The sequence below is a fragment of the Perna viridis genome, chromosome 1 (genome assembly GCF_037379345.1).
Source record: "Perna viridis isolate PV_CMFRI_1.1 ecotype Kerala chromosome 1, ASM3737934v1, whole genome shotgun sequence".
Taxonomy (NCBI): domain Eukaryota; kingdom Metazoa; phylum Mollusca; class Bivalvia; order Mytilida; family Mytilidae; genus Perna; species Perna viridis.
This window is the reverse complement of record NC_142445.1, coordinates 55515513-55541283: the sequence shown is the minus strand read 5'-3', so window position 1 is coordinate 55541283 and position 25771 is coordinate 55515513. Positions and strand designations below refer to the sequence as shown.

At 30.9% G+C, this 25771-nt stretch overlaps 1 protein-coding gene across 1 annotated transcript; it reads left to right on the top strand.

Annotated features, from left to right (window-relative positions):
• Positions 1–1217: 1217 nt before the first annotated feature.
• Positions 1218–22858, top strand: LOC148629452 (transcription factor 21-like). The gene is made up of 2 exons (XM_088551460.1): positions 1218–1756; positions 22639–22858. Exons 1-2 carry the CDS (start codon positions 1442–1444, stop codon positions 22753–22755), a joined length of 432 nt encoding a protein of 143 aa, XP_088407586.1. The 5' UTR covers positions 1218–1441; the 3' UTR covers positions 22756–22858.
• The last annotated feature ends 2913 nt before the right edge of the window (positions 22859–25771 follow it).

The following is a 25771-nucleotide window of genomic DNA, read 5'->3' as shown; positions in this document are numbered from 1 at the left end:
ACATCAACTATTACCCAGTTATACAGAGGAGTCAAAAGTTACGATCGCTATCATCCATTTTCGCAACCCCAAAATGGCAACATCATGACCACATGGAAATCAATCAATTTTACACTGAGTATTTATTTTTATTAATTCGGGGTATTTTAACTTAAACTATTGATTTGGCCTTTCTGTACGCGATGTGATGTCTCCGAAAACAGATGCTTATCCTTGACACTAGAGTCTGAAAGCATTTTTTAATTTAAACGTATATTTTTTACACGTGATTATTTTAGATTCCTTATTATTTTTTTTATGTAAAACACATAAATTCATATGGAAAAAATGACTAATTTGAATGCCAAAAACCTAGAAACCTTTAAAAGTGTGATTAGAGTCGTGTCTACTTTTACTAGAATTAAAGAAAAATGGGACAGGGAAACAAAAGTATCATAAATTTCGGAATATCTGCATCTGGTGATGAAATCATAACAAATTAATTTCTCAACAGTATAGTTTTAAATCGTCGACCCTACAGTGGGTCAACGTCTGTAGAAGTGGAACTAATGGACAAAGCCGTAGCTGATAGTCAATTTGTTTTATTTCTTTCTAAAATACAAATATTTTAGACAGCAAAATAAAACAAAGTAAATATTTTACTAGAAAACCGATACGACATGAGATTTTCTTCCGTTTTTCTCAACTGACCAGACGCAAATTCGTCTGGTAAAACAGACAAAAACTTTCGGTATTTTAAGATACCACTGTTTACAAAAAAGAAAGAAAAATAGTACATTGTTTTCTTATCGAAGAAATGGATAAAAGCTTGTGCTTTGTAAACGAATGAGTGTGAGGGTTCTAAAACCCATACATATCAGCTTTTATTTAGAATGTTTGATTTCATTCGAGAAAGCATTCGAGAAATTCGAATAGATTTATATTTTTTCGGCAATATTCTAAAAATAAAAAATATATATCGTACATAATACTGGAAGAAATATCATTATCACCAATAGAAATGCCCGCAAAAAGTTATTAAGATATCACAAATAAGATTATAGACTAGATGATATGCAATAAGTAATTTGGTATGAAAATTTGATAATTTTCTGAAACCTAAATTTGAAAGAATTGTCTGTAAGAGACAATAAAACACACGGTTGTCTACTTACACACCTATCATATTCACCTTAGACAAGAAAGTAACTCCCATCTCAAGTCACGTGATTCAAAGGTCTTCTGCTTTTGACATGAATTCGGTGATGGATACATTTACTTATTCAACTTTTTGTATATCTTTACTGGTATAAAATAAACTATGGATCTTACATGATCTGAAAAGTGCATAAATTGAAGATCTAGTAAAGAGAATAACTGCTTTTTCCACAGTAAAATGCGAAAATTTGTGTAAGTCGTATTCGCTAAGGTACATCATTTGTCATTTTAAAAATTCCGAACTATGCCACGCAGAAAGAAGGACTATTATAGTGAAGACGAAGAGGACAGTGATTATGCTGGTAAAGCGTCTAAATTCGGTAAACATCCCATACAAAGGAACACAGCTAACGCCAGAGAACGGGCGAGGATGCGTGTGCTTAGTAAAGCCTTCTCTAAACTAAAAACAACATTGCCTTGGGTACCAGCTGATACAAAACTGTCAAAACTAGACACATTAAGGCTGGCATCGAGTTATATAGCACACCTCAGACAAATACTAAATGGAGATGATAATAATGTGGATCCACAAGCTTCCTTCATTCATCCACTTAATCTGGTAAGTTAGTGATTTAGAACAATCAAATGTTTAAGTTTTTGATGCTTAGTGTTGTGGTGTATGGTTTGAATTGTTTGTTTGCCATTTTTATCCTAGGAAAGATGTTTTGATGGGAATTATGATAATAATATCTAAACTGCATTGGTGTCATATTATCTGATTATTAATTACTGTTTTGTTAAAACTCTTTTGTTTTGTTCATTTATTTTTGTTTTTTTTAATAATATTTATTCATTATTGTAGACATATTTGTCTTTTTTATTATTCCATATATAGCATAATTGATAGATTTTTGTTGTAAGTTTACTTTTTGTGATCACATATTTCTTCTTCAAAATACTTGAATATCAGTACCACAGGACAATGAGAGACAATTTTATCAGGATGGTATAATATTACAAAGTAATGACTCTGTTTATCTTAATTTCTACTGACAAGATTGTTGTTGTGCATTTTTGTTGCACCAATATGCAATAAAAATGCAATAACCACACAATTAGAAATCACAACTTTTTAATGTTGTTGATAGTTTTATAATATAATAATTTTTATAGTTGTTAAACCGTGTGAAATTTTAAACTTTTCAGGTTTTCACTAAATTTTTATCGTCTAGTACTTATCTTTAGAATGCTTGTTGAGCTAATTTTCATGATTAATTTGTACAGAGTAAATTTTCTCTGAATGCTAACCAGAGAAATTGTCAATTTGCACTTGACTCTTTCATTAGAAAAGATTTCTCAGTGTGATAAAATACCACACCATGTAAACTTTGATGTAGAGATGATATCAGGCCTTAAGAAGTGATATATCAGTACCGTTGTCATCACTCCATGTGCTCAACCTACATATCTAGCCTTTGTAAAAACATCTTTCTTTTTGAAAATTTTAAGATTTGTTTAGATTCCAAACCCTCGGTAAACAAATATGTATAATACTCGAATAAATGTTCCATTTATTATCTTGTATCGAACAGAAATTCGTTACAATTATTCAAAATTGTCGAAAAGATTTTCCGATTCTATTGATAAGGAAGAAACGAAACATAAACATAGCATATTTTAAGTTTAATGATAATAAAATAATTCTAATTGCTTTTACTATATGTTGCCATTATTTTATAGTTTTCCCATATGCTCTTTAATTTCAATTTTTCAAAAACACTGCTGGTTTTTAAAAAAATTAAAATTAATAAAACTATTACAGAAAAGTGTTAATTTGTTTTTCTTTATCATTGAAATACATGTTATTTTCGATTTTTTATTTAAATTTTTAGGTTTATTTAATTCTTTTTATCAAAACTACCATAACTATATTTTTTTTTGTTTATGATGTCGTTCTTTCAAAAGTTTATTATTTTAAAAGAGTCTTTTTTATATTCAAACCAGCTGATGAAGAAAATCTTGTCTTTTGAGTTAAATGCATAAAATTGACCATATTATCATTTAAGTACACATAGCTGAAAATTATATAATTCATATTCTGATGTTACAATTGTAATATACCACACACTAGAAACTGTGGTTTGAGAGGAATGTCATAAGTAAATACCCTTAATGTAAGTTTTCCTCCAAAGTCAGTGGATTTCTGACATACTTTGAATAGTTTGGGTGATGGACTTATTCAGAAAGTTATGATACAATGTGATGGACAAATGCAGACAATAAAACACGTCAAAACATCACTTGAGACGACAGTAGCAGAAAAAAAAAATGCAAACAAACAAAAAACCTAATACAAAGCAAAACAATGAAATAGATGGGCCTCAGAACTATATAAAATACATGATAAAATATTTGGTTAAACTGCCTGGTTTTGTAATACTTTATCTCTGTGACTTTTGCCCTTTACGTTATAAATGGTAATTGTTTAATAGATTGGATATTGAACCCACAATTAATGCACAATTTATACTAAATACCACTGTTAGCAAATACATGTACATAGTTTCTGTAGAAAAAAATCCCCTTATGATCTAATCCTTGAAAATCGGCCTTGGCCCGGAAATGTCATGTTTTCCGGAATACAGAAAAGAATGTTCTTTTCTTGGATGACTGGTATAGAAATCCACTGCATGCGAAGAATAATAACATATGATTTGCAAATTGTAAACACTGGCCTTACAAAAAAGGTACAGCTTTATACGAACATTTTTTTTCCTAATTGGGTTACCCCCCATGCCAATTATTTGCTTATGTAATTTTGCATCATATGACAATTTGATGTGAAATTTAACTATTTCTTTAAATTAAAAAAAGTTGTCTGAATAAATTAACACCCTCTCCCCCCCCCCAAAAAAAAATAAATAAAACAAACAAAAAACAACTACATAAAAATACTTGTACTTACTTGTTGAATTCACGAACATACAGTGTTCAAAAAGATCATATCTTATTGTTGAATCCCAAAGAAATAAAGTTAATTCTTCTGGTATAAAATAATGGCAACATAACACAGTAAACAAAACATAAAAATATTATTAATTTTATCTACGATATATCACAAGCAACACCTTTGTGGTTTACAATTATTAATTTAGTATCTTTAGTATTTATTTGTCTGGACATCATAAAAATATGTTATGTCCATGTCCATCTGATTTAACAACATTATTTTTATATAAATGTTGGTCATTTCCCTGACAACTTTTTTTGGCGCCAGTGACTTTGTATGTCAACATACATAGTAACTGCTACTGATTTCCTTTTTAAATTTTATTCACAATTTTTTGGATAACGTCTGATTGATTGATTGATAAGTTCAGCTGTTGTAAGTATCTTATAAAGTCGGAGTTGTCATATTTGCTAAGTATTCGTTTGTTTGGAGGAATTCGACAACTTCCAAGGGTATTTATATAATTCAAATGATTTCTAGTGATAGAAAGTTAAAATAAATGACAGACGGCACAGGACCATCTGTAGCTATTGATTCATATAACTACATAAAATAAACTGAATATTTTCAAGAGAAGAATTTTTTTGTCTCTTTGTTGAAATATAAGGAAACCACGCTAGAATGTTAGAGTTCCAGTATCAATATTTAGCGCGCGAGCGTTTCATAAAGAATTTCGAATTAAGATCTTCCTCATGTTCCAATCAAATCTCTTCAAATTGAATATTTGATGAAAAAAAACCTTTATAATTTGAGGAAAATTTCAATTTGAGAATTTTTTTTATGAAATCCAGGTCAGAATGGTAGTAAATCTATCGGTAGTAACTCTTCATTATGACATTCTCACTTTTTATATATTGCTCGACCGGTTGTTTACAAAACATTAATAAATAGAAACTTTTGTGCATTTTTCAAGTTTCTTTAGAAGATATTTATACTCTTGATAGCGTAAATACAGTATATAAAGCAACCTTTGATAGATCAGATTGTCATAATGTCTGTGTATGTTATTTTGTTCTCTGCTGTGCACTTTTATTGTATTAAATTAATTTAAGCATTTATTGTTTCCTGCATAATTATGCCAAAATTTGCATATTGAAACGGAAACTGTTTTAATAAAGACACTGGGATCCGGCACTGCGATAACCTGGAATGAAAATTGTGGAATAATGAAAAAAAATTATATTGACTAGTATTTTTAAAGAAAAAAGGCGCTGAAATATGGATGACGATAGGGGCTTTCAACGTCCTTGACAGCTCTGACGTATGGCACGTCTTTGACTATCCGATAAAAGTATCTCGCAAGGACTCTAAAAAAAGTTAAACGGCTTAAAAATATTGTTATAAAATTGATGGATCAAACATGTACAATGTAGATGGCTCGACTTGGAAAGTGCTATTACTGTTTGGTATTTTGTATAGTAATTGTTGGTTTTACAAAGGCAATATTCCATTGACTTCTTGTATTAATATCTATATAATCCTTAGTTAAAACTGTATTGTAATAAATGTTTATTTATGATAGTCCTGTGGTTGGAATTAAGATCAATGAAACTGACAATTTCTTGCATAGAGGGTATGAAATGCAGCGGCGGATCCAGACTCTTTGAAAAGGAGGGTTACCAGCCAGGATTCCTTAGTAAACGGGGTTACTAGTACTTTATTTGCCATTTTTTGTCAGTTTTACACATGAATATGGCAAATTTTCCAATATAAAGGGATACAAATCCGCCACTGATTTTGTTATTGCAGCACTTTAAAAACCGGCTTGGGATGTCGGGGTAGCCTGTTACCCTCGGATGCGGAAGGTCGCGGGTCCCTGGCAAAGACCTTGTAGGATTTGCTTTATTTGTCAATCGTCTTCGTCCTGAAATGCATGAAAATAACGCTAAACGTAATCAATCAAAGCTTTTTCATAAAATCTACACTTTCTTTTATTCCTTATTATATATAAACAGCATAGAGAAGTGCTTATGTCCTGTGCATTTTACACAGCCTGTATAGCAGTAGAGTATTGGATTGGTCTATAGTAAACCGCATATTTTTCTAATTTTTAGAGAAGTGCTTATGTCCTGTGCATTTTACACAGCCTGTATAGCAGTAGAGTGTTGGATTGGTCTACAGTAAACCGCATATTTTTAGAATTTTTTTCAGATATAAAAATTGATCCAATACAACTTTTAAGAAGTAGTAATACTAAGGACACGTAGAAAGTTAATTTTCCGCCAAGGAAATAGGGGTTTCCACAAAAAGCCTAACTATGAATAGCCATTTTTCTACTTTCAAGTTCGTGCTGCACTCAACAAATCTACTTTTTATATTAGTATATTAAATTTTCTTTAAAAATGTTGATGTCCTGTTAGAGTGTGTTTTTCGCTATAATTTCTGTGGCATAGTTCTTTTTTCTTTTTTCTTTTTCATTTTTTTTTTGTATTTTGTTTTTTGTTTTTTTTTATTGTTTGTTTTTTTGTTTTGTTTTTGTTTTGTTTTTTCTGTTTTGCTTAAACATTAGTTTGTAAAGCTGCAGAAGGTAAATGAACTATTTTGATACCCTTCATGTTTGAACTGGTATCTTATAAACTGGCTTTATAATAATTAGTTCTTTTTTCCTGTTTATTGTGGGTATGCACACTGGGCATTTGATTGAAAACCACATTTATATTCTTAAACAAAAACATAATAGTAAACTAAAGATATCGAAGTCACGAAATCAGATTAAGAATAATACAATCGAAAACATACAAATAATGAACACATCGGGATTCGGAGCAACAGTAGAGTACATATTTTCAGCTTTTCTACGAAGTAGTTACTCAAATTAAACGATTACAATGTGATAAGGCTAATAATGAAGATAATTATGAAAGTTGAAAATTAAAAAAATTGGAATAAGGTCTTGTAGAGGTCGTGGCAGGTACGATAATTCCGGTGCTAATCAATTCAAGCTTGAACTGATGATTCCAAACATTATAAGATTTACCCGAGTTTACGCCTTGGTGAGACAGAATCTTTTTATCGAAGCCCATGGATACTAATTACGGAACAGCTTTGGAATAATGTTCAAATATGAAAATCCCATGCGAAAATATTAACAAAATAATAGCTAATGTTTTTTTTTAATATTGCAAGTGCTAAAAAGTACATTTTACTATTAGTCATGTTAAAAGTTAAGTTTGTATCGAGATTCTCTGTTCGGTATCAAATCTGTTAACTTGAAAGTTTACTCTTATCTATAATAATTGGAAACAAAAAAAGGCCCCTGTAAAAATTGAATGGCAGTATTGTTTTTATGTTTAATGATTAAGTTACACAATACTCCTAATTTAATGTCAACAACTGATAGTAGACATAGGGATATTGTGCATTAATGTAAAAAATAAACCAGATCAAAATATGTTATCCGAGTACAAAAGTATAGAGCAATTTTTTGTCGAAGAGTCTATATATTTTGAATTGACATTTTTTGGTTTTTTTTCTGTGCAAGTGACCTCTAATATTTTTGTCTGGGGCTGTTTTTTGGAAGATAGTATTTTTGTAATGTGGTCATTGCACGGATTGTATCAGCCACTTTTTATTAATCAAATGGTTAGTATTTTTGTAGTTAGATCATGTATTTTTGATTTGGCCTATATTATATTGTCATTGTTTCACTACAAAGATGAAAACTAGAGTCTTATAAGAAGAAAGGATAAAACAAACTTTAAGTATATGGGATTTTTGGATTTTGACCATCACTGAAGACCATATTGTGACTTTTAGAAATTTAATTGCTTATTACTTGATATTTAGTGGATGTCTGTCTCATTGACAATCATGCCAATACTATTTTTACATTTAACATAAACAACTGAAGTAGTTCGATTCATAATGAAAAAAAAATAAACAAATTTGATACTAATATAAAATGTCACGACTTGAGGGTATCAGAGTATTCACAAGTTGTCCTTTATTTAACCTATATCTTTACCTATAATTTTACAGATTAAAACAGTAATTTTAGCAAATTTTCAGACGAAGAAGAACTTTTATATAATAGCGGGAATTGAAGACTGGAGTGCGAAATATCCTCACTTTTTGTAGAAAGTAAGATTACAGTTGATGCTTTGCACCAATTTCATGATCTTATTTCTGCACCTTAGTTTCTGTCTTATCGCGAAAAGGATGGTGACACAAAGAAATCAGTGCCTAATAAGATGACGTCAATCCTACTAGCATCACACGTGACAAACTGCATGTAGCTCGAAAAAGAGGACATTACTGTTGATACTAGAAGTCGACGCGATGGCTTACTAATTGTTTATTTATAGGGATATAGATAAGACACAGAAATCAGTATATCAAATCAACTCCCTCTTCTCTTGATTAGATTTTGAAAAAAAATATTTGCACTGACTCGGGCGGTTGAAGCAGAACGTTTTATATATGCATGTATCTGTGTATATGTATATAACTTGAATAAAACTGCGTACAACACTTTGGCAGTACTGTTGTAATCATGTCTTTTAAGATAATTTTAAAAAGAATTATGTTGCAAACAATATTACGTTTTATCTTTAAATATATTGGAACAACGAGGTGTAGGATATTCATGATCCGGGAAAGTTCTATAACTGCATAGTTAATGGTCAAGGATGTAATGACTGAATGAAGAAAACTTTTATCAATTCAAATAAAGACAACTTACAGGTCTGAATGTGTACATTATCTGTAATTCAATTCAATTCAGTTTCTATTGTTAAAACTTTAGATTTTCATCCTTTTTTCAAGAATTTTGATAATCGTTTATTTACATTGCATCGACATAGCTGAGGGAAATATGTAGGCATGGACGCCGTCAGATATTTTCAAAAACCTTCGATGTATATTTATATAAATGTTTAGTTGCTGCATATATCCATCCTGACTTATATTTAAGGAATGAGAAGTTAATGTTTGATTTCATTTACTTTCTTCACTTGTCATGCAACTATAGCCAAAAACTTGTTTAAAATACCTCATCTTTTTTCTGGTCACGTGAACGATAATTGCGCAATGGAATTTGGTCAAATCCTGATATTTGAACTGATTATAACGATATAGACATTTTTTATATCGTTTCAAGTAGATATTGGGACGCTTGCTACTGTCCCATATACCGATTAACAATTGTTCTTTAACTTATGATTAAATAAATTAATGATTTAAAAAAAGAATTCCTGATGTCAGGCATGGTTATGACGTGTTAGGTGTTATTTATGAGTATGTTGTGATTAAAATCATGTGTCATTCTAAGTATGAACCTCTTTCCAAGCAGTCGTATGAGGCTAGATTTAATAGATAGATTTTCTTATTTTTACTCAAAAAATGACCCTGAATGAACATATCAAAAACTTAGGTCACCAACTGTTGAGCCTTAATATATAGAATTATATACATTTTATATAGATACTGTTGGGTAATTTCATTATTTCACTTACTATTAAAAAAAGGGAGATAAAAGTTCTTAAAATTACTACAAAGAACACTCATCTGATATTATTTCAAATTTCAGAGGAAAATTGAGGAACTCCGAACTCCTTTTTTTTGTAGTATAAAAATATATAATTTCCATTACATTTGAAATAGGGTTTATAAAATTAATGTGTAATTTTACCATATATAGGCTTATGCCAAAAAATCTTTATGAATTATTTAGTTAATATTTTTGTATCATTACGAACACTATTTGCTAATTGAAAACACGCACTTTATGATTTTGTAAGAGGACAGAAAAGAATTGCTCCGTGTAATAGGTTTAATCTACCTTAATATAATTTTTTATTTCTTATTTTAATCAAGGGTGTTTTTTTAAACAAAGAATAAAGAAAGATTGTGATTTTTTGGTATTATTGTCAGAGTAAATTCTAAGATTCAAGAATGCTTCATCAATAATATTATTCTCTAATATATCACATAAATATAAAGTGATGAACAAGGATATTTATTTGTGAAAAAAAATCACGGTTTACATAATTAGAAAAACTCCTTTATAACACTTGGAGATCAGAATTAAATGTTTATTCATCTTAAATGGTTGTGTTGTTTACCCGAGAACTATGGTTTTTGTTTTTTTTTGTATTTTTCTTTTCTTTTTTTTTATGTATTTTTTTGTTATGATGGAATTGATATAAAACCTATAAGTGCTTGTTCTTTAATATATTGAAAATTATTCGTACAGTCGTTTGCTATTGTTTGCAAAATATTTTGGTATAACGAGCAGTTTATTTATTTTTTTTGTATAATAAATGTCATGTAATATAGGGTAATAACAAAATAACCGAACTTATAGGCAAAACTCCAGGCTATAATTAATAGAAAAGTCGAAAGAAAGAAAGTCCCTATGACAAATGGCAATTTCAAGGCACAAACCCGATAGTGCTCCGAACTTAATACAGACATTTCCGATGGAAATAGTGGGTTATATCAGGTTTTATAGCACGTGAAACCTACAGTTTTTTTCTATTAGGGTTAATTGTTTCCAGTTTATTGAAATACAAACAGGTAAAGTCAGTTGTCAAAACAGTGCAAAAGAAGTATAGATTTCATCTTTTTGTCAGAAATTGAGTATTTCTTAGTAAGGTCTAGAAATCGAAAAAAACTTTTTCAAGCAGCACATGAAACGTATTTATACAACCTAGTTTCAAAACTAACGTCAAATACTTTATTAATTTGAAGGTAAAAAATAGCTGAAACTCTACCCTTTCTTATTTTCACAGAGGTTGGCGTTTAAAAGAATATATATATATTTTTTTTATTGATTCTGAATCGCTTAGTAATATAATTTTGACTTTACTTATCTCAATATAGGGTGACAACACACTACTGTTCTATGGATTCTATTCAAAAAGGAAATTAAATCAAGTGTGGAACTGTTAATTCTAGAAAATTACCGTAATTTCCACCACAACACAAAAAAACCCAAAAACAACAAAAAAACAACAAAAAACAAAAAACAAAGACAAAAAACCATCAACAGAAAATTGATTTTTTTGTATTCCCTTTTAAACACACACCTTAGTGCGAACGGAACTTTTTGTGTTTCATTCTATTTCTGGTCTTTTTTCGTTTGTCTAGGTTTTATCATATACTTCCAATTATTTAAGGTACTTAAGCAACTTTTTTTAAACTGCACCATTTAGGACATCTTACAAATAGAAAACGACCCTAATCCTCGTGTTATATATTGAATTGTAAAGCGTTTTATATTCATTTAGTTACTGCCCTCTTAGGAATAAGAAAAGATGGTGGTTAGTTTTCTACTTTTTTATTTACCTTCATCTGAAGCACCTTTATGTTCAGAACCTATATCCATTTAAGATGTAATTTGAACAATTGTTGACATGGCTATGGGACATCTACGGAGACCAGTGGTACCAGTAACCAACAAGATTGAGCTCCGGTAGTGACATATTATACGACCTACCGCGACGTTATCGGTAAATATTTAGATCACGTAACCGCTCTCATGAAACGCCGTTGTACATTTTTGAATAGTGCAAATTTAGCGGTAGATTTGACAAGTAATTTTCTGTGCCAATACTTGTGTTCTGCTACTAATCAATTAATAATTATACATTCATAAATTTTGAGTGGAGAAAGTCAATGAACTAAGTAATGATATACTGATGTATTCCATAAACTGATGGTTCCTGTCATCTGTAAGTGAATGCCCAAGTCAGATCTAGAGAAACTGTCTCCAGTATTTCTCGCTTTTAAATGGTTGTTGAGTAAGGCGTTTGTATAAATAGTGTTTAAAACTAAGACAAAAGCCACGAGTACAAAACACCTTTTGCTATTATGATCCTCATGCCTGGCTCATTGATCTTTACTGCGTTTTGTGTCGTAGGTGTCACAATGGAATTAGTGTGGAAATATAAGAGGGAAAACTATTTGTAGAAGCAGTAGTTAACGAATGTTTTTCACAGATGCCTAGAATAAGCAAAAAACAAAAATCAAAAGCAACCCAAATTAGTGATGCTTTTAATATAAGTTATTCTATTACATAAAATGTATTTAAAAATTGTTGTATACAAAATGTGAAGGCTCAATAAAAATTAAAGACCCAATATAAATATGGTCTAAAATTGTTGTGATCATCAAAAGCCTATTTTATAGTGTTATGTACGATTGTCTTTTTTTTTCTCCGAAACATTCATGCAAACTTTCTAGTGCTATGTTTATCTATCATTATAATACAAAACACAATTCTTTTGATTTAAACATTTTAATTCCATTTAGATGATACACCTTCCAAGTCATAAATCACCATTGTCTGCCAGATGACAAAGTGACAACTAAACAAAATAAATTTCCGTCCCACCAAAGATGATCTTGCTTCAAGGGTAAGGCTGAAAAGTTCACACGTTCCTAGGATCATTTTATTTATTACAAATGAGGTTGTCCCTATTTTGCCTTCTGTGTGTTCAGTTCCATGTCTTGAGAAGAATTTTATTGTAAACAAAATTTGCTATGTTACAAGATATGTAACCAAGAATAGGCGATCCATGTAACTACACGGTTATATATCATTTTAAATAGATGGACTTAATATTTATCTTCGTTTTATATTCGTTATGACTTTTTGTAAATATATTCCATGTTTGAATATCCCAATTTAAATTATAATTTCAATTCAATAAAGTTTAGGTGGCTATTGTTTGATAACAACAGAACTAATTGTGTCCGATTGTGCTTGTTACCTTGTACTTTTGTACATATCTGTGGTTGTATCTTTTTCCAGATAATGCGTTTTATTGACCATTTTAGAGAATAAAGGAAATGTTTTAAAGAACTTTTTAGCTATATATAAACTTAATGTTATACATCTTTTACTACAATTTAAATATTTATTTTGAGTTCAGTTTCTAGTATTTCGTTAAAGAGTAATCAAGGAAACCAAGGTTATAGCGGTAATCACAAGAATGTAATTCAGGGACAAAGACCAGACATGGAAAACAGACATACACAACTAAGAACATAAAGCAACTAAAATCATAAATACAAAGTAACAAAATTAAATGAGCAACTCGGACTCCACTAAAAACTGGGAGCATGGACCAGGTGCACCGGTAGGGTAAGCGTCCTCTGCTTTTCTAGAAACACCCGCCGAGTTGCTCATAAAAAGTCAAGTCCCGGGTAGACAAACGAGGAAAGGAAAACTATGACCCGTTGAATAAATCAGTTTTCATGGTGCTGATAGATACACCATAACGATCCACGAGTTCATGATGACAACCATAATACTTCTGTAGTGATGACTTCAATCTTGTAGCAACATAACCTGTTAAAGAAGCCTATTTGTTAGAGTTCTAGCGCGATACAAAAAGTCTGCGTAGTTTCGGTAAGCTCTGGCATAACGTATGAGTCGTGATATGAACACTCCATCCGCAGGGGTCCAAATGATGTTGCCACAGATGAAAGGAAAGTTGAAGAATGAAAAGTCATCACGTTTGTCGTAAAGTTTTGTCAATAGTTTTTCTCTACCATCGATTTCTAAGTGTAGGTCAAGATATGAGGCTGACTTCACAGTGTCTGTAGTATCCTTTATCTCTAGTTCTTTTAGGTAGATGCGATGTATCAAATCTCCGAAATTAGGATTGTTGAAAGATAATTCGTCATCTATATAGCGGAAACTGAGATTGAAGGATCTAGCCAAACGATATTCTTTCTTTCTGATCAGATCCACCATAATGTCAGCCTCATAAGAGTGAAGGAATAGGTCAGCAAGTAAAGGAGCACGATTTGTTCCCATTGGAATGCCGAACGTTTGTTGAAAAACACGTCCACCCCACTAGACAAATATGTTGTCGATTAAAATTCCAGCATTTTGTTAACATCTTCCTCTGTATATTTAGAAGATGATTTGAAATTATTTCTTACAAAGTATGGGGATTCTCTACCAAGAACTATATATTTGTATCTAGGTGTACGAAGTTTTGAATTATTTCACATTCTTAAATTTTGTGTAGATTCAAAAATACTAATCATACAAATATTGCACATTTCGGTAGGCCGTAAATCTGTTCCGTGGAGTAGAATCAAATACGTAGGAAGTTCAAGATTCAAAAGTAAATTGTATACAAGCTGATCTCGAATTCGCTGGTGTAGATATAGGACGCCAAATCAAGCACAGATATGTTCTACCAGAGTGTCAGACAAGCTACATTACTGTAGCCCAATGTTTAATACAAGGAACAAGGTCTCATTGATTTAGGGGTTTCGATTTTGTTCTTCGGCATCTAACGATATATAGAAATAAGACACGCGGAGTAGTATAATTGAATCATATTAGTACAATGTAGTTAATTGCAATGTCTCACAGAAAAATAATTTACAACAACATTACATTTATTTTCAATTTTTACAAGGATAAGTGTAAAAGTGTCCTTTTAATAATTTGAATGGCATATCGCATCAATTAAAGGGCGTATGAGAAGAATTACAAAACAATTAAAAAATTTTGGCATTTTCTATGGATATATATTTTTGTCAACAATTGGTATCACGCCATTTTGAGTGCTTTAAATAGACTTTGATGGATCTAAAACCAATGGACTTGGTCTAAATGGGGTATAATAAAGATTTATATAAAAAGGTGATTTAAAAAAAATGATATTGATTATGTACTACATTCACCATTCTTTATACAACAAAAATGATAAAAAATATTTCCTTTACTTTATACGATATAAGTGAAATTCTTAAAATGTTAGCGACCTAAAAAAAGAAATTGTATTGTTATCTATACACACAGCAAGGAAGCATTCTTGAATATGATGGATGTCCTACGTCTACTTAGTGGAGTACATAACAACTTCTCTAAAATTTATTTGGCTCGTTTAAATTTCTTAAGATTTTATTCGGTGTTTTACTTTGATAAAGGAAGCAAAACTATAGAAATTTCAAGAAATTTTAACCAGATATTTTATGGGAATAATTCAAATGAACATATATATAGTAGCTTCACCAACAAAACTTTTGATCACTAAGATGCTTTGGGTTTGATATTAGAATGTCACAAAGTAAAACGTTTTGCTGATTTTTACACTTATCACTCAAGATTCCTAAAATGGTCTTTAACATTGCATGAAACTAATTATTATATTGAACAATAATTGAAAGCAACTAAACTTGCATGAAACTAATTATTATATTGAACAATAATTGAAAGCAACTAAACTTCAGGATGTAGTATAATCCCATATTTCTCTATTGCAAATGGAGCTCATGTTTTAGTAGCTAATCTACTATAAAAAACCATTGTTATCCAAATTAAAGCTTTGATATACAAAAATATCATCCCTAGTAGTATATATAATTTGCTCCCAAATGCTCGTGCTACACGAAATACTTCCTAATTTTATACAACAACCATATGATAACTATATAATCATACGGTTTGAAATTCATTAAACTCAGAAAATTTATAATTACTCAGTCTTACAAGTAAATTCGGCCAGCTTTTTGTATACATTTGATGTATACTGTTAGAAATCTCCATGGACAACGCTTATTCATTGTGTTTTACAAATTAAACCTGTTACAGTAGGTGACAAAATCATTTGTAATCATGTGAGATTGATTTACGAGCGAAAAATCTCAGTTCTGGAATAAGTAGTTTTCTGTGTACAATTCTAGACACTATTTGTTATTCTTTTTGAACGACCATGTGTTTAAAACTTCTCAATCAAAAAGAAGAGAAAGTTGTTAATTTATTCATATCTTTTATCGAATAATTGTATTAATGCGATAATGATGTACAGTTATTTAAACAGAGAATATTGTAAGAATCGTTTTAACTTTATTTTGATACTAATTATCATACATTTCACAAAATGTATGCAAAAATCTCAAGATACACCTTTTAAACCAAAATAACATATTATAATGTTTCGTCTTAATACGTGCCTATTGCACTCTTAGTGTTGATTAACCATATTTCTAACCTTTGAACATGACCTTTTTAGTAATAGCTGTTCGTGAGACATATCTCCGAAAAAGAATTCTGACCTTTTTTTTATGTCAAATGAAGAATACTTGCATTTTGCATTTTTAAATAAAATCTTTATGAAAGGTCGAGGTGTTAGACAATGATGTCCAATATTAACTGACTTTTTCAACTTATAACCTGCAAACTGTTTCATATAAAGACCGATATGCGACAGTAATTTCCAAAGGTGATATTTTGTGTTGTAGTAGTCATCGTTTTAAAACCTGGTGCTTTCTCATCATTTCAAAAAAACAAGTAAAATAGTTCATGCAAATAAATTATACATTGCCTCGTAAATTATGACAGATTTTGGCCAAGAATAAATCACGATGACAAGAAAACTTATAAGAGTGACGACATTTACAGTTTAACAATCAAGACTATTTGATGGAATTTACGTAAATTATTTCTTAATTGGTGTGTGGCGACATCGTGGTAGGTGCCTTTAGGTTGCTACAATATGTCCTGTGCTCTTATGTAACATTACCGCCCTTAGTCAGTTCAAGTCTTAAAATCATTTTCTCATTCTAGACGTGTATTTGTTTACGGTCTATGAAAAAACACGTGTATAAGAAGAGAAACATTACATAATTATAGGTTAGTAGACTCGGTAATCAGTTAACGAGGATGTACTACACATTTTTAATTTCCTGAAATGATATAAGAATTTTGTTTTACATTATGTTGACGGTTTAAGTATATATTTCTAGCGAGCCTTGTAACGATGCATCTTGTTAACTTATCATATCCTTGTCTTCTTGGCCTTTGTTCCCATTTTAACACCGTTTCATACCTTAGAGCAGAGCAAATTTAACAGCATTGTTTTGTTTTGATAGGTTTTTAGGTACCTAATACTTTTCATTTGTAAATTTAGAGTGATTTTTTTATTTGTTAATATCCCTATTAATCATTTTTGCTAAGGTATCACATTTTAAAAACTAATGAAAACACACAACATTCTGCAAGATTTTTTTAAAAATTAAATCTTTATTAGGTGGTTGCATTTGATCATGAATGTAAATAGTAAACTTTTAAGTACTTTGAATTACAACACTCCTCAGTGTTTAACCAGTAAGAAGGCTAAATCATCTATTTAACCTCGTCTCGCCTGTTTTTACTTTGTTTTGTAGAAATCAAGGGAACCAGGATTAGAATAATAAAAATAAAAAAGAACAAAAGTAAATTCGCAACATAAGACTCCACTAAAAATAGAGTTCTCTGCTTTTCTATAAACATCCGTCGAGTTTTTCATAAAATGTTACGTGTAGGCTTTGCATGTTATAATTGCTGATAATTTGTTGATTTGTTGATTTTTGGTTTGTTTTATATTTTGTATTCAAAAGTTTAATACCAATTAAAATTCGGTTGAAATGTTATATATATTTCTGAAACTGCAATGTTTTGTTTAGCTTCTGGTTTTTCATTTTTAAATACTTACTAATTCCTCTCAAGTTACATGTAATAAAAAACACAACGAAGTTTGAAAGTTACGTTTGGTGTAACCTTACTTCAATTTAAAAAAAACAACATCATAAACACCAAACCATCGTGTTGAGAAATAGCAATACAAATGAAAAAAAAAAGAAAAATCCTTCGACTAGACAAATCGAGAACACTAATAGGGCTTAAGACATCAAACGGAGATTTAACAGAAAGTAGACAGAAAACGCGAACCCGACTGAAACGAAAATGAACTCAGTATCTCTTGTTTCTAACAAGACACCAACCATGCTGTCACTTGGAGGATAATTTGGATCAAACTGAAAGAAAATATTCATGGCAGATGAAGGTCATTGCTCATATTGGAATAGGACAACCCATATATGTTAACGTCCGTAGAACCTTTGACATGAAGACTCGCTAAAGTCAAAATCTAGGTCATTTTTTGTCAAAGTGTTCCCTTTCAAAATTTTGATAAAGCAATAAATGCATAAAATGCAGCTCTTACAGTTTGCTAACTGCAAATATTTATATGTTATTCAACATAAAAAAGACACATGTCAAATTTTAGTAAAATTATTGATAACTACTACACTGGGTATTTCACAAACAAAAACATATTTTGAATAAAAATCAGATTTAAAATATGCAATTCATATATCCCTGTTTCTAAATGTATAATTTAACAAAGTGCCATTTCTTCAAATTGAAATAAATTAAAACACTTTATCCTATGGGCTAATTGAATGCCAACATCAATAATCATAACATATTCAAGTGCTCTTTAAATCAGGGGTGGGGTTCTCGAAGCTATCCTATCGATATGTCCTAAGTCACGTCCTAAGACCAACTTTTGGATGAAGTAAGTATCCTCTTATGACAGTGTTAATTTGTGTCTCGAAGCTATCTCAGACATGTCTCAAGTTAAGACGTCATAAAGACATCCTAAGTATATTTTGTGAAATGTTTAAATTAATATTTGTATTATGTTTTTATTAAAATGTTATATCAAATAAACAAAAAAAACAAAAATGTATATATGATAAAGCAAAAAAAACATTTTATTATGGGGGGGGGGGGGCTATGGATTTTTTTCCGAAAAAAGTTTTTTTCACATTTTTGGTGAACAAAAAAAATGATTGATTCCTAATTATATGCATGTGAGTGAATTCAAAAATCGAATGAAATTATTGATTTTCGGTTACGTCGTTACATGTATGTATTAGAAATAGAAAGAGTAGCAACTGCTTTTTAAGAAAATGTCACTGAATCGTGAAACATTCAGGTCAAAGTTTAAATCATGCACATTCCTTAATAATATGTTTGAAACCGACCCGTTCCGGTCATTCTGTGTTAATTTTTTCGATAAGATGATCCTAAGATACCTATAAAGTCGTCCTAAAGTTAGGATGAAAATTGTGATTCGTTTTAACTTATGATGGCTTCGAGAACACGACTCAGGACAGAGACGAATCCTAAGACAGTCTTAGGACACATCTTATCCCTAAGATAGCTTCAAGAAACCCACCCCTGATCATTGAGGGTTTCAATTGCACTAGATATTTAGCCTTCAGAATAATTGCTTTTCTAAATGTTAATCTATTCTTGGCAAAGCTTTAAAACTGTAGATTTCTTTGAACGAGCGTTTTATAATTTTTTAACAGATTGTATGAAATAACGGAATTTGTGGCGATTAACATTATAAAACGTGTAAACTGACCCAGACAATGTTATTGAGTATAACGTGCTCACTTGGAAACACTTCCTATAGTTTAATTTCTAATGGAGTCCAGTCCAATTATTAAGAACTGGCTCGATATTAAAACGAAATTTTGTTGAAATCTTTTGAATCGCAGAGTCAGATCGATCGACGTTAATTACGCCACAGTACCAAATATCAAATTAAACAAAATAACTTCCACTTTTCAAAGAGAAACGGCCAACCAGGGAACTTGTTACACAAAATGAGTTATTTTAAAATGTTTCCACATCTTCTCTTATTTGCAAATTTCAGTTGTAATATCACATCGTGCTATCATATATTTTAATATATCCTAGCTTTTGGCTTTAACTGTACATTAACTCCAGCAGTTTTTGTGAGGTATCATCTAGGAAATTACCAGTATTTTTTATTATTTAAAATGCGTGCAAAGAAGATGTTTTTTTGTGTCATTCTTTTTATGTCCACAGTTAATATAAAGGTACTCGTTGTTTGAACTGTGTAATAATAATTAAATTTTGAATTTAAGTAAAATTTAATTACCTTACTTCTCAGTATAGAAACTGTCTTTTAAACTCCTCAACAACATCTTCTAATTTTTCATGCTTTATTGTACACTTGATTTCATTGTTCAATGTTTTGTAAATAGTATAACGGAAGTTGCTGTTTGTTTTTGAAAAGGTTAGAATTACACGAAATGTAATTACAATGTCAATAACATACATTGGTTTCTTGTAATTTACCGTCAACTGTTCATAGTTATACGATGTATTTTGAGATTTGTCATCACAGCTGTAAATTGCGTTCACGAACTTCACGTGTGAAATCTATAATAATGAGTACAATATCAATATTAATCTAGGCACTGAGGTTGCATAGTGATGAAGAATCAGTAGGTCTACCCTACCGATCTCCATTCCGTCCTAAACATTTTAGTTACTTCATGTTCTTTGTTGTGGATGTCTGTTTTTTTCATGACTAGTCTTTGTCCCTGGATTACATTCCTTTGATTTCCACTATAACCTTGGTTCCCTTGATTATTCTAACTTGTGTAAGGTCAACATCCTTCAATATATTTGAGTCAAATTCTATTTATACATAGTCCAACTGAATATACAATGCAAAGAAATCAACTTAAGATGTGGCTTTTTTATTTCTACAGGCAAGACATATCATTTTATGTGTATCCATTCAGATACTAATTTTTTGGACACATTTCCTGCAAAACGAAAGAAGTAAAATACAATTTAATATTTTATTAAAGAGCTTGGATGAATTTTCCACTAATCAAATAGAATGTTGTCGAGATGTTTCAAACCATAAATCACCACAGTCGGTTGCCATGCGATTCCTGTTACCCTTTTTAAAAAACAAAATTCTGTTCCTTTATTACTTACTCTAATAAACAATATGAAAACAAAGTTCAAGATATAAGAAATGGTTCATGTAGACCAGTTTTGCAATATTAGGAAATCTCAAGTAGAAATCATGATGCAGTGCTCTGTCAATTTAGATATTAATCTTCCCATTGGCCATGTCATTATTGTTCATAATTCATGACAAAGTAGTATTTAGCTGCAACATTATTAATCAATATCGAAAGTATACGTCATTTCTCCTAGTATTAAAATCTATAAGTTCGAAAGTATACGTCATTTCTCCTAGTATTAAAATCTGTAAGTTGTTGAAATGCATAAACATTTTAGTAGGCATGCTGTTTTATTTGGCTTATCTAAAACATGAACATTTTATCATGTAATTTTATACTACTAACCATAAATCAGGTATCACTTTGTTTCTACAACGATGTTGGTGTAGGCCTTTTTTAAAAATTGAATTTATGAAAATGATCGTAGACTTATTGAATAAACTTCTGAAAGTGTCTACTTTTTAAACAAGTTCCTACCTGACAGAATACCAAAAGTGTAAGCGTTATTCAACTTTTTATTATTAAGGGCAGAATTTAAACCTATAGAATGATAATGTTATACTAGTTCAGAACTAAATTAAATTCCTCAACAGATAAATCACAGAGATTTTTAAGGTATGGGGAGTACCAATAGGACACACTACTGAATATATCAAATCAATGTCTTAAATTCGTTTCTCTTCTTTCTTCTGACTTGCCATACATTTTTAAAACATTTTTGTGGTGTAATCGCATCAAATTTCGGCTTAAGGACGTTCTTGTTTTGAGGTCTGTGATTTTTTTAAAGAACGTTTCAGTTTTCAGGAATGCAACTCCTCTACAAAGTTTATTTTGTTGCACTGTTATTATAAGGTAACGCCTCGCTCACAAATACATTTTGTGTATAGCTCCCAACACATACGCATAAACAAATCAACAGAAACCACCTACGCCTCAGACACGTTGAACAACTGAACAACATACCTATATATTATCCGGAAGTGCATTATTTTGCCTTTCATTCAGACTTTCTATGCACTTTCTACAACCTAATACGATGCGCGTAGTGGCATATGTCGAGTGTACCTATGCACAACATATAATGGACTTTTCTTAAGTTTGTATCTGGCTTCAGGCACAGACTAGACGCTTCTTGTAGCTAATGTAAAGCGCTCCCAAATCAATTAACAGCTGACACATAAACATACCAAAAAATGTGCATTATTCAACAATTGACTTTTTAGGGAATATAATACAACAGAAAATCTGACCTTTTGTTCCTGAAATTTATCTAAGGTACTTTTGGAGTTGGTTTTCAAAATATATTTCGCCACTGCAAAATATACAAATACCACTCTTATTAATATGAAATATTGCAACTCAGGTGTACTTAGAAAATATACAAGTAAAACTCAAAACCAAACATATCGAAATAGAAAGCCAATCTAGCACCGAGAAGTTCTACCAAATGCAATACAGGGAACCTCTGGTACAACTTTAGGGTGCCTTTCATATGGTGTTAAATAATTGCTCTGTAGATGTCAAATGGATTTTTGGTATGCGTTGAAATCGCAGACGTTCGAAATTTGCCCCAAAAAGTTATAAGCCCGTCCTGCTGGCTTGCAACATTAAAGCGTATGATTTTGTAGATTTCAAAACATTCTCAAACATGTGCCAAGAATGTCAGGAAAGTATACGAAATGCCTTAAAATTGTACGTTGCGCGCCTGCAACGTGTGATAAACGTTTTGAGTTCCAAATGTTTTATACACGTATTGGAGACACCAGTGTGCGTAACCTATACTACGCGTCATACAAAAGGCGTTTTCGACGTTGGTTGGACGTGCATGTAATGTGTATTTGAATACGTCGTGTTTATATATTTTTATATGCTTTTCATTGTAACTTCTTTTATTTCAGACATGGCCATTCAGTTTTACAAGTAAATCGGGATCTGGAACAGAAAGCAAATCACCTGAGCCAATGAAAATGCACGACGACAGGATGACGTCACCATCAGATGATATGATGACATAATGACATTTGATTATTACGATTGCTGAAATCCGTTTTGTGTATAGTTCGTATGCGTTGTCTCATTTCTTCATTCTAAATGAAATAAAATATTTTTTCTATGTAACCGTACCTAATTAGTTGAAAAAAAGAACTTCCCCGCTAAATTTAGTTAGTGTCTGAAAATGTTCATTACTAGGAATAATTTCGAAGCTTGTTCACGATTTTTTCTTGTAATTTCAAATTTAAAATCAGTTGGCAAAATTCACCCGTATTATTTGCTTGACTTATCAATGCATACAGGTGGTCTTTGGTTTACAATTTTTAAATGTTCAGCCCATCTAAATATGCGAAAGACAATTCAGTGTTTTTTCTCCAGGCTATTGGCTTATTGCAGATTCTAACCACAACTTCTTGCTCTTCTCCATGAACCAAGGGTTCTTATAGAGAATATACATGATTTTGAGGAGACTAATACATCTCCCTCTTTGTAGAGAACACTATCAGGGTTGATGGCTACGATGATGTTGGTTTAATGCTAATTTTGTAAATTACCTTGATACAAATGGTAAAGTTTGTATCAACGACAAAGTCTGTTACAAGCATCATCAGTATTTATTAGACGCCTACTTTTATATGCAAAACGTGTTTGTAGCACCTTCTTTTACTCGGATGATACTAGATCATCAGAATTCACTCAAAGTAGTTCTAATTGCATCCCAATGTAAAAACTACGCCATTTTTGAGTATTGCACTACATAGATTCTTGCCGATTTATTAGTTAGCGTTACTACTCAAACTCCAGTCCATTTGGATTTCTAATGCTGGTTGTTTTGATAGTATTATCATACTTTGATAAGTTCTTGGCTAGCTTCAATAACTGGGATTGTTCTTTTAGTGGGTATTTCGTTTGTATTTATGGTGTATTTTGAGGTATTCCATGGAAAGAATTGAATGCGTTATTGAATGAATTGTAAGGTGTAATTTTTGGTTGTTGTTTCAGTTCATTTTGACCTTATATTAAATGGGGATAGTTAAGGCCTTATACAACTAGTTTAACCCCAATGTAGATATGTGCCTGTTCACAGTCAAGAGAAATTGGTCATTATTAGTTTGTTTTGAAGATGTGACATCGTCCTGTGGATTTTATTATTTGTTTTCGGGGTCTTTCAGAGCATACTTAAATGTGTGTTTACATTTGTTTAAGATCTTTTTGGTGGCCTTTGAAAGTATTCACTATGTATTTAGGCTGAAAAATCCGTTAAAATAAAAAAAAATGAAAGGCATTTAATTTTGTTACTAATTTATCAGTTCTAGTAAAACAATCGCTGTGGGATCGTCAAATCAGCTTGCTAGATATGATCCGTATAAGATGGGTTGATTGGTTGATTGATTGATTGATTATAGTTTAAAGTCCTATAAGTATCAGAACTATAGCTTATATTCTATGTGACGTTACATTAAGAATTCAGTTCTAAAGGACAGAAAGCAAATTTGAAAGAGGATCCTGTTGCAACCCGTGTATATTCTTTAAATACGCACAATATAAAATCTGACATACCCACATATTTACCAATAAGGAAATCGGGAAAATGCAACTTGCAACAATCTGAATGAAAGAAGAGCGTAGGTTTTTTATTCTAAATCAAATCATGAATAAAAGTTAGAATTTCAAATCAAGAATAATGATCCAAATCATATCTTTAAGCTGGTTCATTGATTTTTTTTGCTTAAATAATATAAACATATAAACCTATGTAAGTGAATTTGTACGTTGGAAGGTGTGGCATAGATGCTGATGTATCATGCTGGAGATATACTTAACATAGTATGCTTCTTTTTTAATATCATTAAAAGCGACCTTTCTGTCTTGCACCATCGAGGCCTTGGTCACAACTTAATTGAAAAAAATAACTTAAAAGTTTTATTAATATGAAACAAGAACGTTTAAAGAAGAAATTATCTAAGTTGATAAAATATATGTATGGACAGAGTCTTAAACTTGACAATAACTTCCTGGCATTCTTAAAAATGGGTTAGGAAATAATAAAGTACACTAAGCATGTTGTGTCCTCTGGCCTGTTATAATAAATTTCGTAATACAAAATTTGTGTGTTCAATGGTAGTTACAAATTTGAAAACCCAAGGACGTAAAGAGAAGAATTAAAAGTGACTTAACGAGAATAAAGAGAAAACTAAAAGTACACGAGGAACTGGGACACATTACATTTACATCCATCAACATAAACTATGCATATATTTTATTTGCACACAGACTTTGGTAACCATTAAAGCTCAGCTTCATATTTTACTTGCCAACCTCCCAAACATTCATACAGGAAGTGGAAAATTAATGAATTGAAGAAATCACATAAATTTAAAAAGTTGATCTATAGACGTTTTTCCCTTGTAGTTAAAATAAAGTCACAGTTGGTGAAATATTTTGGTTATTTATCATAGTTTACATCTCTCATTTGTCAGCTGATTAGCGATAGATGTCCTGTTATCTCTTTACACAGATATATTCTCTTCCTATTACATGTCATTTGGTGATGCTAACGAGATATTCATTGAGATATCGGAGGGGAATATGCGTGAGGTATCGCTCCTATCTCATAGTGGAAAAATAAATAGCTTTCTATAAACATGTGTTCTACTGAAATATATCTATTTTCTTTCCATTTGTTTAATAAATCTTCAAAGACAAAAGTTTAGTATCTCGTTTTCATATTGTAAATATCTCAAGATAAACTGAATCTTGTCAACACTTAATGGTTCATACCTCTGAAGTTGTAAAGACTAAAAAGTGGTCTCGTCCCACAATTGGCTCAATAATCGGGCATTAAAAATATTGTAATGCTGTAGGTCTTCTCCTTTCTTTAATGTAAGGTATATTTAGTATAGAAAAGATAATATAATATTAAAATAACAATAAGGGTATTATCCTTCTATATATTCGCTTCCGTTGGTTTGTTTATGTTGTGTTTTGTCTGTCCTTTTGTTTGTTTGTTCACCACCATTTTTACATTTATTTTACACG

Excerpts from the sequence above, each read along its gene's own strand:
- LOC148629452 (XM_088551460.1), top strand. The coding sequence starts at position 1,442 with ATGCCACGCAGAAAGAAGGACTATTATAGTGAAGACGAAGAGGACAGT. Across the intron at positions 1,757-22,638 it reads TCATTCATCCACTTAATCTG|ACATGGCCATTCAGTTTTAC; the intron begins GTAAGTTAGTGA and ends CTTTTATTTCAG.